The sequence below is a fragment of the Dermochelys coriacea genome, chromosome 7, assembly GCF_009764565.3.
Source record: "Dermochelys coriacea isolate rDerCor1 chromosome 7, rDerCor1.pri.v4, whole genome shotgun sequence".
In the NCBI taxonomy this organism is placed as follows: Eukaryota; Metazoa; Chordata; order Testudines; family Dermochelyidae; genus Dermochelys; species Dermochelys coriacea.
Window position 1 is genome coordinate 86,633,455 of NC_050074.1, and position 13,828 is coordinate 86,647,282.

At 43.0% G+C, this 13,828-nt stretch overlaps 1 protein-coding gene across 1 annotated transcript; it reads left to right on the top strand.

The window, feature by feature from the left end:
* Nucleotides 1–2,086: 2,086 nt before the first annotated feature.
* Nucleotides 2,087–12,944, top strand: NUDT13 (nudix hydrolase 13). The gene is made up of 9 exons (XM_038410036.2): nt 2,087–2,205; nt 5,086–5,193; nt 6,170–6,309; nt 7,243–7,350; nt 7,800–7,906; nt 8,889–9,014; nt 9,290–9,401; nt 10,175–10,327; nt 11,124–12,944. The coding sequence occupies exons 2-9, from the start codon at nt 5,108–5,110 to the stop codon at nt 11,318–11,320; spliced, it is 1,029 nt and encodes a 342-aa protein (XP_038265964.1). The 5' UTR covers nt 2,087–2,205; nt 5,086–5,107; the 3' UTR covers nt 11,321–12,944.
* The last annotated feature ends 884 nt before the right edge of the window (nt 12,945–13,828 follow it).

The window sequence follows — 13,828 nt, forward strand, 5'->3', positions numbered from 1 at the left end:
AAAACCTCACCTATGTCTGAGCTATTGAAGTCCTCAAATCATGGTTTAAAGACTTCAAGGAGCAGAGAAGCCTCCCTCAAGTCACCCATGCCCCATGCTACAGAGGAAGGTGAAAAACCTCCAGGGCCTCTCCAGTCTGCCCTGGAGGAAAATTCCTTCCCGACCCCAAATATGGCAATCAGCTAAACCCTGAGCATATGGGCAAGATTCACCAGCCAGATACTACAGAAAATTCTTTCCTGTGTAACTCAGATCCCATCCATCTAATATCCCATCTCAGGGGATTAGTCCTATTTACCCTGAATATTTAAAGATCAATTACTTATCAAAATCACATTATCTCATCATACCATCTCCTCCATAAACTTATCGAGTAGAATCTTAAAACCAGATAGATCTTTTGCCCCCACTGCTTCCCTTGGAAGGCTATTCCAAAACTTCACTCCTCTGATGGTTAGAAACCTTCATCTAATTTCAAGTCTAAACTTCCTGGTGGCCAGTTTATACCCATTTGTTCTTGTGTCCACATTGGTGCTGATCTTAAATAATTCCTCTCCCTCTCCTGTATTTATCCCTCTGATATATTTATAGAGAACAATCATATCTCCCCTCAACCTTCTTTTAGTTAGGCTAAACAAGCCAAGCTCCTTAAGTCTCCTTTCATAAGACAAGTTTTCCATTCCTCGGATCATCCTAGTAGCCCTTCTCTGTACCTGCTCCAGTTTGAATTCATTCTTTTTAAACATGGGAGACCAGAACTGCACACAGTATTCTAGGTGAGGTCTCACTGGTGCCTTGTATAATGGTACTAAAACCTCCTTCTCCCTACTGGAAATGCCTCTCCTGATGCATCCCAAAACCGCATTAGCTTTTTTCACAGCCATATCACATTGGCAGCTCATAGTCATCCTATGATCAACCAATACTCCAAAGTCCTTCTCCTCTTCCGTTACTTCTAATTGATGCGTCCCCAACTTATAACTAAAATTCTTGTTATTAATCCCTAAATGCATAACCTTACACTTCTCACTATTAAATTTCATCCTATTACTATTATTCTAGTTTACAAGGTCATCCAGATCCTCCTGTATAATATCTCGATCCTTCTCCGAATTGGCAATACCTCCCAGCTTTGTATCATCTGCAAACTTTATTAGCACACTCCCACTTTTTGTGCCAAGGTCAGTAATAAAAAGATTAAATAAGATTGGTCCCAAAACCGATCCCTGAGGAACTCCACTGGTAACCTCCCTCCAACCTGACAGTTCGCCTTTCAGTAGGACCCGTTGCAGTCTCCCCTTTAACCAATTCCTTATCCACCTTTTGATGTTCATATTGATCCCCATCTTCTCCAATTTAACTAATAATTCCCTATGTGGCACGGTATCAAATGCCTTACTGAAATCTAGGTAAATTAGAGCCACTGAATTTCCTTTATCTAAAAAATCTGTTACTTTTTCAAAAAAGGAGATTAGATTGGTTTGGCATGATCTACCTTTTGTAAAACCATGTTGTATTTTGTCCCATTTACCATTGACTTCAATGTCCTTAACTAATTTCACATGCATATTGATATTTACACATTTGTCTTTATAAATGGCATAGGGAGGATTCAGATCCTTAATCTTACTCATTAAAATAGTTTCCCCTCATTTCAGACATAAAAAAAAGAGAAAGCTTGCAAAAAATACTACGAGGTGCTATAAAAACAGACCAAAACACAGCACTAGCATTGCTGTTGCCTGTTACATGTTTATTTTGGGGGAATCTAGCCGAGCTGGTTCTCTGATTGAATGAACTGTTAGTAGAAAATCAATCATTCACTACAAGAAAGCACCGCTAATGCAAAGAGTTAAGAAAAATACGAGCGAATATACAGTGAACTGTCAAAGACAGCCCCCACAGTGATCCGATGCATCCGATGAAGTGAGCTGTAGCTCACGAAAGCTTATGCTCTAATAAATTTGCTAGTCTCTAAGGTGCCACAAGTCCTCCTTTTCTTTTTCCCCCACAGTGAGAGAGGCTTCTGAAGCAGTCTTTGTGGAACTACACTTCCCAGAGCTCCCTGTGGGGAAAGGCAGTCTGAAAAACGTGGAGCAGATTCATAGACCAGCTGCATTTCCTTTAACATCCTGTGGGTCAGCGTGTGGCTTTTACGAAGCGCTTCCGGCTGTCCGAGGTAGCGTTCCGTCTGCGCTGGCTACAGTAAGTACCAGAAATGACAGGTTTCAGAGTAGCAGCCCTGTGGATCTGTATGTGCAAAAAGAAAAGGAGGACTTGTGGCACCTTAGAGACTAACACATTTATTTGAGCATAAGCTTTCGCGAGCATCCGATGAAGTGAGCTGTAGCTCCCGAAAGCTTATGCTCTAATACATTTGTTAGTCTCTAAGGTGCCACAAGTCCTCCTTTTCTTTTTACCAGAAATGAGTGGACTTTCATTGACTGACACCCACCTACTCAGGGGCACGCAGCATTGACAGGGTGGCGGATCTGAATGTGCATGAGAGCTCCTGAATTCATATTGCTCAATACAAACCATGCTTCTTGGGGCTCCAAGGAATTAAGGAGTTAAAGGCTTCTCAGCTCCCGATTTTGCATTTTATTATGATCGGAACGAGTTTTTTGCCCTCTGCAGTCAGATTCTGAGCCCCCTCCCAGCTGCCCATTCTAGAGCAAAGTGCACAGGTTTCTGGTAACTCGGACGCTGATCTGCACTTAAACCTTGATGCTGTGTTTGGGATTTCCACAGACTAGATCAAAGGTGGCCAAACTATGGCAGTATCCCGCCTGGCCCTTGAGCTCCCGGCCGGAGAGGCTCGCTCCCGGCTCCTCCTCTGCTGTCCCCCCTGCCCCGCAGCCTCAGCTCGCCGTGCCGCCGGAGCTCTGGGCGGCGGGGCTGCGAGAGCCGCCGGCCTGGCCCGGTGCTCTGGACTGCGCAGCAGCGTGGCTGGCTCCGGCCGGGCGGCGCAGCTGCCGGTGCTGGTGCTGGTGCTCTGAGCGGCATGGTAAAGGGCGGAGAGGGGGGTTGGATAAGGAGCAGGGGGTCCCGGGGGCAGTCAGGGGACAAGGAGCAGGGGGCAGTTGGATGGGTCGGGGGGAGGTGGTCGGGGAACGGGGGGGTTGGAGAGGCGTGGGAGGCCTGTCAAGGGGTGGGGGTGTGGATAGGGGTTGGGGCAGTCAGGGGACAGTGAGCAGGGGGAGTTGGATAGGGGGTGGGGTCCGGGGGGGCGGTTAGGGGACAAGAAGTAGGGGGGGTTGGACGGGTAGGGGGCTGTGATGGGGGCAGGAAGCGGGAGGGGCGGATAGGCAGTGGGGGCCAGGCTGTTTGGGGAGGCACAGCCTTCCCTACCGGTCCCACCGTATTGTTTTGGAACCGCAATGTGGCCCTCAGGCCAAAAAGTGTGCCCACCCCTTGACTAGACTATCAAAATGTTCCATTTCATAGAATCCTGCAAGTAATGATACCATGTATAGAGCTCACAGTGCTTCCAAATTAATTTTGTTAAAGTAAGGGGAATTATTTTCCATTAAAAAAAAACTTTGCTAGTACTGAAAAAAAGTTCTTATATAAGGGCTGGAAGGAAGGTCCTTAAAAAGGATGGCCAAAATTCAACCTTGCTGTGACTCCATTGAAGTCAATGAAGGTATCCCAGGGATGAAAATTGCCTGGTACTTTGATTAACATACATCTGGTGGTAGAATCGGGAGGAGACAGTGCTTCTCCATAGCATCCAAACCAGGAAAAGGAATAAAACAGAAATGCCTTGCTGGTTGCCAGGATCTATCCAAATTTTTTCCCAAATCTCAGACAACAATCAGTTCATCCAGTATTACACCAGGAAAAAAAAAAGAATCCCAACTGATCTGGGAGTAGTAGGGATGGAGAAACAAAGGTCAAAGACTGGTTCCTGCTAGAGCCACATAATTTTTAACCCAACACCTCAGATCCCTTTCAAATCTGATCATTGAGACAATTAAACTCTTTCAGTAATTTCATGTCATAATCATGTCCGCAGTTTTGCAATATTTTTATAAGTTCCCATTTCTGTGGATTGCCAGGAACCATAATGGCTAGTGTAGAATTGCATGGAGTATCCACAGAATCTTCTTTTCCTTTGATTAAATTTCTCCATCTGTAAAATGAGGTTGGAGTGCTGGAACAATTTTTATAGTGCGGGTGCTGAGAGCCATTGAACCAAACTATAAACTCCTTATATAGTGGAAACCACTTCCAGCCAGGGGGATGGCCGCACCCCTAGTTCCAGCATCTATGAATGAGGCTAGTAGTACTTAACTTCCTTTGTAAAATGCTTTGAGATCTATGGTTAGGAAGTGCTGTATAAGAGCCCAATATTAATAATTAAGAATTACTGTTCATCAGTTCTTCAGAAAAGATACTGTAGATAACATTGCCTTCTGGGTAGTGGTCTTCCTGACATTTTGGAGTTGAGGTACAAAGTAGATTATGTATGTGCCTCACATAAAAGTGTTGCAGGTTTCCTTGGTACAAAATCATCAACTACCTAGAGAGACTGATGCAGCTGCAACTGCTGTCTTCTTTCTAACTTGGAGAGTTCTCTTCTGCACCTGATATTTTGTCTTTAATTCTTCACTATCATTATTGCATTTCCAATAGATTTTCTGGTTGTTGCATTAGGATGTTCAGTTTGATGAGCTGGAATAGCTTCCTTTAGAAAACAGACAGCATAGTAATTAACTTTATTATCCTTAATCACAGAGACACACACGTTAAGACAGCACAATTTAATCTTTGTTTACAGCAATTTCTACAAGACCTTTTTGACGGACACAAACAAATATATATATAAATATATAAAAACTGAGCTATGTTGGAACTTTCTTTGAAAAGTATATAAAACTGAGTTCAGATAATGAGGTTCCTGGGGAGTGGACGAAGCCCAAGGCCAAATTGAACAATATTTTAGCAAGTGTGCCCTCAGCATCCTATGGACTCTGTAGAAGAGAGATATATTTCTTTTTACATTGGGACATTGTCCCTTTTTAAACAGAACCCATTCATGGAAATTCATTACACTGCATGCTGTGCTTTTGTTTTGGTCAGAGGCAGCTTCTCTCAGGTTCTGATGAGAGCTATGATTTATCAAGGCGTATACAGAAGAATTTCCTCTCTGTGGTGCAGGTTACACTCTACCTATGTTAGAAAAATGCGGTAAGTTCTTATCTTATTTGTGTTACAGAGGTGGAAGACCAGAAGTTGGTGCTCATGTATCCAATGTTCCATATATGTCCTTGTTAAAATTCTGCATCTGGGGCTAATCCTATAGTCCAGGGATTACACAGTGCACTTCACAGCCCTGTCTACACAACAGGTGTCGAAAGGCCCAGGTCCCTTCCAATAGTGCTGAAAACTGCTGAAGTCAAGTAAACTGAAGTCAATCCCTATTGTTGGAAAGCATGCTAGCAGTGAGGTTTCTCAAATATTCCTTGAACTTGATCAACAGCTCAACAACGGTTTTCAGTACCACTTCAAACAGTTTGAGCGTAGCAATTTCTGTTACCCATTATCAACTATGATTCATTTCCCTAGTGTAGATGCAGTCCAACATGGAGTGCCTTTTTTCAAGATTTGAGCTTCATCTTTACCTCCTGAATCAGCAGGACAGGGAGAGTCTCATATTGCTTAATGATCCAGTCATCCAAATTAGGAGCCGTGTTTACTGACTTAAGAGTAGACATATCCAGCCTTCCTTGTTTGCAAAGATAGTCAAACATCACTTAGAGCCTTCAAAAGTGGGGAAATACAATACAGATGACGAGTAGGATCCTCAGGGCTCCGAGCACCTTTGTGAGGTAGAAAGACATCTATTCTATTTCTTCACAGAAATGATTGTGTGTATAAAATAGAGGACATATGTTTGGGGGCTGGGTTATAGTGTGTTTGAAAATAATGTCCAACATTCAAGGCTTCTTGTGGGGTGTTGGTGAGTTCATGATTGTTTTGCCTTCACCTATACGGTCACTACCCACCAACAATTAGCATCTTGCTCTGCAAAGCTTTGGAAATATCTGGAATATGAAAGATACTATACCATGTATTCTGTTCCATTTCTCTGTTCATAATGAGTGTGTCATTCTGATCTAGGCTTGGTCTTGCAATGATCTTCCTGATTCTTTCACAACTGCAGATACTTGTTTGAGCTAAAGGAAGATGATGGCATTTGTAGGAAAGCCCAGAACTCAGGAACATTCTACCTTTTTCACAATCTCTCTCCATTCCTTAAGAAAGTTGGGAGCAAGTACTTGGCACCACAGATAAGTGTAGCAGGTAAGCTGATGATCAATAGTAAACATCTTCATAGATTTACCAGTCAAAATGATGTACACCCAAGTTTCTTCCACTAACAGATTTTAGTTGATACCATGTATGTTGTAAAGATCTCAGAGCTTTGTCCCTTTATCTCAGACTGATCATTAGGAAGAATCAGGAAATCTATTAAGCCATATGGGAGTGTGTTCTCCACTTTATGTTCAGGGTATTATTTATTAACATCAAATAACTGTGTTTAGGATTACCATCTAAAGCCCTGGCACATGGACATGAACTAATTCTTTGTAAGTATAAATGGTATCTACACAGGTCTAATCCATTTACTAATATTTATTTAGAGACGATATTTTTAATCAGGTTTAAATATGTGGGGCCATTTCCTTTGAAGCCATTTCCTTTGTAAGTGAGATATAAAGTTGATAAGGAAGGTGGAAGGTATTTGGTACAACCTGGGAAAGTTTCTCTGGGGGAAATACAGTACATTTTGAGACACAAATAATTGTAGGGGAGAGGCACATTGTAGGTCCCCGAGCGCTAGACTGTATGTTCTTCTTGCTCTGCACAATCATGGTCCAAAAGCTGGTGAATAAACTGGATTCTCAATTTCCACCTGACTCCTTTTATTCTAGAACCACCACATACCTTCCCCACATGTGAGCTTTGTCTTGAGGCTTTTCTCTTGGATGGGAAGGTGTAATGGGTTACTACTTTCCGCACTTCAGGGGATTGTTGTCAGCAGCACCGTGAGTCAGCTGTTTCAAGGTCCTTGCCCAGTCTCACACCTTTTCCACAAGCCATAGGAAATCCCTTCTGTGATGTGTCCTAGTTCCATTGGCCTGGGCCGTAGGAACCTTAAATATGAAGCTGTTGTTGTTGTTTTTTAGTGTAAGTTTATCACAGCTTTCTCCTCCCTTTTCCTCTGTTGTTTAGAAATGAAAAGCATGCTGGGGAAGTTCAAACAGAGTGAACAGATGATAGAAGACTCAGTGCTGATTGGCTGTTCAGAGGAATGCATGGCATACTTTGCCCTGGATCTAGGTTAGAATTACGCCTCCATCTGTGTCTCACCCATTGGCTGCTATATTTGTTCACTTAAATCTGCAAGTAAAGGAAGCCCAGGCACACTGATGGAGATGCTGTTTAGGCAGCGCGCTTAGCTCTTGATGGGTGAGTAGTTGCTTCTGAAGGAAATCCTCACTCATCCTTGATGGGAAGTACTATGACTTCATTGGAGCCACTTTACGGAATTTTTTTAGAATGGCATTACTTCTTTCTTTGTTTTTAGTAAAGTTGGTACGTTTGTAGTTCCCAGCTTTTGGGGACTGTATTATGATTGATGTAATGTCATTTCCATACTAACATGATTCTGTCATCAGCAGCTCTATGGAAATGTTCAGAGATTTTATACTCTTAATAGGAACAAAGAGGGGTGTGGGGTAGGGGTGATAACTGAAATTTCCGATTCCCACAGATTTATTCAATTCCAGGATCCTTGGAGAAATCTGTCATTGAATCTGAATTGAAGGGGTCATTTACTGAGTTACGGAAGGCTTTCTTTCAACTAGATGGGAAAGAAGCACCCTTGTTGTCCTCGGTATGATCTAGGATATTTCACGTATAGAAATTGTGATTGCTTGCACCAGATCTCCCGCTTGCAATCATTAGTTTATTATTTTATATATATTGTGGCAGTACCTAGGAGCCCCACCGGTTTGTGAGACATTGTGCCAGGCACTGTACAAACACATAGTAAATGGCAGCCTCTGTCTGAAAGACAAGACATAACAGGTGGATGAAACAGAGAAGTGAGTGGCTGGGGAAAGAGGACAGAATAACAGTAATAATATGCTGATTTAACATGGACTAGCTCTCTGCCCACTTCGTAAATGTAACAAACCAGTCAGTAACAATAGTCACAGTAATCACAACTTGCCACCTGCCTCACCACTATCAGAGGGCAGTTTTCTATATGCATCCCAGCAGAAGTTAATGCTAAGAAGGGGTTTGAAGGAGGAAAAAGTGGTTTTCTCATTGTGTTGATCTCCTTTTAAAACTGCTCCTTTTTGAGCCATTACTCTGCAGATATCCTAATTTATTTTTGGAAGCCCTGTCAAAAAGCATGTGTGCTAAAATCAGGTTCCTTAGCCTATAAATAGAAATAGCTCATCACTCCCCTTTCTGAAAGAGTTGTGGTGCATGTGCTATACAGCAAGAAACAGATCTGGTCTTGGCATTACTTAGAGGCATGGTTCAATTCCAGTTATTGTTACTATTCAGTCCCAATACACAGCAACTTCTTTTTCTTCTCCTCTCCTAGACATGCTGAAAGGGATTGTAATTTAAATTCAAAATGAGGAGCTTGAAACATTGTGTGGCTACAGCCACTTTTCAAAGCAGCTCCTTAATTTCATGTGCACTTTCAGGGCTGCCTGACCTGATGAACTGTGATTTGATCCACAAGGATGCATGACTGGAAAAGGATGGCAAAGTATCGCTCAGGGAGAATGGAATGACTGCACTGAATGAGCCCTATGTTCTGATGTTAACAGATGGTATTTATGTTTTGGTGTTTTTAGGCTCAGGCCCTTCTTCGTTGGCATGACACCCATCAGTACTGTAGCAAAAGTGGGCAGCCTACCCAGAAGAACCTAGCTGGCAGCAAGCGTGTTTGCCATACCAATGGAATAACTTATTACCCACAGGTCAGCATCTGAATGGTGGGACAACTGACACATGATCACAGTGGTGACTAGCCAAAATTGTTGGACTTAATAAGAGGGAATTTGTGAAACTCAAGAGCAAGAGCTTGCTATTTAGTTGTGTACTTTTTCTTTGTTATTTGTCCAATGTCCCCTGAAATCTTCTAGAAAAAGCAATAGCAATAGTCTGTGTTCTCACGTTACTCGAGTTTTCATGTAACAATCAACTTATCAGAACTCTGATTCCTAGTTGCTTTGCTGTTTGGTATGTTATCTAGATGTCCCCAGTGGTTATCACTTTGGTGTCTGATGGGAGCCGGTGCCTTCTTGCCCGACAGGCGTCATTCCCAAAGGGGATGTACAGTGCTCTGGCAGGCTTCTGTGATGTGGGTAAGGAAGTTTCTGACAGAGTGTTTTGCACTCATATGCATAACACTATGTTTGATAACAGGATTGTGTGCTGCATGGTGGGAGACTTGAGTCTGGGAACCAGCCACAGATCTGTAGCTCCCCCCGTTCAATGGAGCTCATGCCCAGAGGTGACGTTCTGGAAAAAGGGGAGGGATGTTACTAGAGCAGCTTTGCTCATCCAGCTGAAGTGTGAAATTGCTGTGTTTATCTGAAGAAGGAAAGGCGCTGTAACAGGTAAAATCATGGGATTCAGCCACGGCACGGTCTGTGCTCATGTCCACGTATGAGATCTTTGAGTTAAATCCAAGACTCTTCTTCTAATATCTTTTTTCTGGGTTAGTGGAGAGTGGATGTGTTGGGGAACTTACAAGAAAAAGTGTGGTGCTTTTAGTGAGTGAGAGAAAAAGTGGCTTCAAAAATGAAAGAAGGTCAGAGTTGCTTATTCTTTCTGTCTACAGTATATACTTATATGGCCCCCACCACCTTACTATTTGAATGTCTTTGGTGCCTGGGAGAGGTATCCAAAAAGCAAATTTGAAGGGGACTAAAGATAGTTGATGGATTTGTTATTGTGGCCTGATGCTAAAGTGCTCTCAGAATGACTCATCTTACAGAGACTGATACTACTTGGGAAGTCAAACATAAAATTCCTAAAATCCCACCCATTTTTATGTGGCACAAGGGATACTTTCCTATTCTGCATTATCTTACCTGTTGGGCAGGCTGTCCCTGACTAACTTGAGTGTTTCCAGGTGAGACTCTGGAGGAGACAGTCCGACGGGAGGTGGCAGAAGAGGTGGGATTGGAGGTGGAGTCTCTGTGGTATTCTGCTTCTCAGCACTGGCCCTTTCCCAACAGCTCCCTAATGATAGCTTGTCATGCCATGGTGCAGCCACAACAGACCAGGTGAAACAGCCCCCAAGATTTTATTACCTTTCTTGCTTGGTGAATTCTCCTTTCCCAGTCCATGTAACTGCTGCATTGTCAAATCCTTTTAAATGCAACTTTCAATGAGTTCTACTGAAGTGAGTGTGGGATCCTTTTAAAAGCTTAAAAATACTCCTTTTCAAATACTTCCTGTTTCAAAAGCATGGTGTATTTTGTGCTGCAATGTGTATGAACCACCATCCAGATCCAATCACCGCTGTACTCTGGATCCACCCTCTGCAGATGAGGCCAAGCTCTGATTTGATTTCCTATTGCTAAAGTTCCTTGTTCATCCACCTGCACCACTAATACAAGCATGGTAATGGAATAGAGTGTACTGGCTAATTGCTACATCAAAGGAAACCAAAGCCCACAAAATATTAGTGGGCAATAGATTCTATTAGTGGCAGTTTTTAAATTTCTTGGCAACAAGTGGTCAATGCATTGTCTCATAATAGATATTTAAGTATCAAAGCTGTCATTGTTTTGGAAGCCTGCTTCGTGGCTGAGTAGGTCAGTCTCCATTTCCATTGAGGCCTTAGCCCCTTTGTGGAGACTGCCACCCCAGGAACAGGTATGATGTGAAGACCTAGTGCTAGCCAAATACTACTAATTCATTTCACATAAGCCACTGAACAGCCTCACAGAATACATTGGAACCCAGAGTTCATTAGCCTTTGTGGCCAGAAAGTCCTGTAGATACAGGAATTATGAAGTCCTAGGTTGCTGCTTTTAAAGTCATTTACAATCCTTTGTATATTTTGAATCCTTTCCAGATCAGTGTGAACAAACTGGAGTTGGAAGCAGCCGGCTGGTTCAGCCTGGAGGAGATAATGGAAGCATTTGGACGGGAGTCTAAGCCTTTGAAACAGGAGGATGGCAGCTTTTCACTTTATCTGCCACCCAAGTGGGCCATAGCCCACCAACTGATTCAGGAGTGGCTTAAGCTGCAGGCTTCCACGCCTGCTTAGGCACAGTCTATCAAACCTTATTTTAGCAGAAAAAACAAGTGAGGACAAGTTCTCACAGTGGTGACCCAGCCAGAATGGCTCATAAACCATCTTATATTCAGGTAGACCTAGGGGCACAGATGCATATTTGGATAAGCCCCAGCAACTCTGACACACAAAGAGTCATCAATTAGACACAATACCATAAGTTCCAGTAAATCTAAAAAAAACCCAAAAGCCCAAACCAGCGTGTCATCAAACCAGCTACAAGCCTGCATGATAGACATCAGAACGGTCAAGACCTACCACATGTTTTTCCTAGAGCCCTCTTGGAATAAAGGATTCCACTCATTTTCCTCTATTTTACCCCCTTAGACATCTCTGATGTCACACAATAGACAGAGGACTAGGTAGGATTCCATTTCGGGCCTGTCAGTGTTGATCCTAGTGCTGCTCTTGCATTTTTTGACCAAGTGTGGGAATAGTGGGAGTGCAAATTTCATTAAGTTCCCTTCCTCCATTGCTCCCCTGCCCCATCAAGTCTCCCACTATGCTCATCTTCATACAAAAATACCCTTGATTTCCTTTACTGCTACATTTGTTCATATTTGACTTGGCAGCTAAAAGTATTACAAGGCCCTCCCTCAGTGCTGAGCACATTGCCTCTACAGCGTTCCATCCCCAAGGAGCAAGATTTGGTGATAAACAGCAGAGGAACAAAACCTGCATAAAGCTTTAACTTGCTTGGTATTCTGGAAGAGCCCCCATGACTCAAAGAGTAATAGAAATTACTGAGAGCCTAAGGAACTACATTTCCACCTCAGTTCATGGGGTATCACTCTTAACTCCATGCATTGCTTAGCTACAGAGCATTTTTGTGGAGCAGAGAGTCCAGTCACAAGGTTCACAGGTTTGGCTAGATATGTGCTCCCCTTGTACTGGTGAAATAGCAGGTTATCACCCTCTGGGAGAACCACTGAAGCATAGCCTTGGGCAGGCAGAGACTAATAGCCTAATAATGGACTTACCTGGATTTCCAATTTACTGGTAATTAAACTGTAAGAATTCAGGGTGGCTTCACCTTCTGCTTACTTGGTTGAGTTCCTGGGAAAATGCACAGATACCCACAGTTCCAAGGCTATTAGTATGAACATTTGGAGGGAGAAGTGCATTTTTAATTCTCACCAATTGATCCTGCTCCTGGCCAAACACTGCTAGCTACACATTTTCTATAGTCACGCATTGTTGTGGTAACAGTGGCATCCAGCTTTCTTTAAAATGTAATTTACTGTAGTTCTGTGGTTTGTCTTCATTCTTCCCCTGCATGTGTGGTGTCCGGGTTCCCTCTTTTTGGCTCTTACTCTCATCATCCTTTCTTTCCCTCGCTGGAATACAGGGGAATTAGGAATGAGGTAGAAAATGGGTGTAGATCAGTCTTGTCTTCTCATTCCCATTTTCTATTGTTTTCTAGCCTGCCTCTGCAACCTGTTTTTCTCATGTGCACAAAACTCTACTTCGGTGCATCAACTTTTTGATGCCTCCTCCAGCACCTCTCTCTCTCTCTCCCCCGCGCCGCCCCCGACCCCAATCTACCACACCATGGCTACTGATTATGGAGAGGCTGAGGAAAGTGTGAGTAGCTCAGGCAGCACAAGCACAAAAAAAAAAGGCTACTGATTAGGAGAGGAAAGTGTGAGTAGCTCAGGGCAGCACAAGGCAATGACAAGAAAAAAAGGAGTGGCTCAGACAGATGAGATGAGAAACTCATAATTGCAGTGTGGTCCACATGTCAAAACTCAAAAGGAAAAATATGTTTTGGTATGTCAAAGAACTGTGGACGTATTTTGCAACTTCTGCAGCCTGTGGGGATTTATTTTTAGGACAAAACAGGGTGTGTACCTCTTCGCTATCTTTCTCCAAGTTTTATAAATATACAATATATATTTACCATGTATGTTTGTCATTAAAGACTAGAGTGGTCCGGTAAAGATATATGCCTATCTTAAGAGGCCTCACACACAGTGTACACTAACTACTGAGAATGTATCTGTGTTTTGCTCTGTTCAGCTTTTACAATACTTCCAAATTAATTTTAATTAGAAGAGCATAAACACACAAAGTCCGTTTTTCAAAGTCACTAAAGAATGTTTACATTTACAAATGCCACAGCAATCTTTAGTTTCCAACAGCTTTACACCTTGCTGCCTCTCAGCCTTTTCAACTTTTGTCTCTTCTGCTCTGCTGCCAAGGACTATTTAGTGGGACTTCATTTGGGTATTAGGTGACCACCAAACACAACAAGCTAAAAATCAGCACTGCTTCCTCCACCCTTCTGACAAAGGTGAGGGGAGAAGCTGCTATCCTTCTCCATAGTGTTTGATGCTGAAGTTGCTCTGCGGTCCCAAGAGTTCAGGATGCTTCTCTCTAGCCAGCTGGCCTTTCCGCTCCAGTTGGGATTCTTGTAGTACAGGCCTCCCGCTCTGAAATCTTGACTTCTTCAGCCACATATTTATCACTCTGAAGACATTT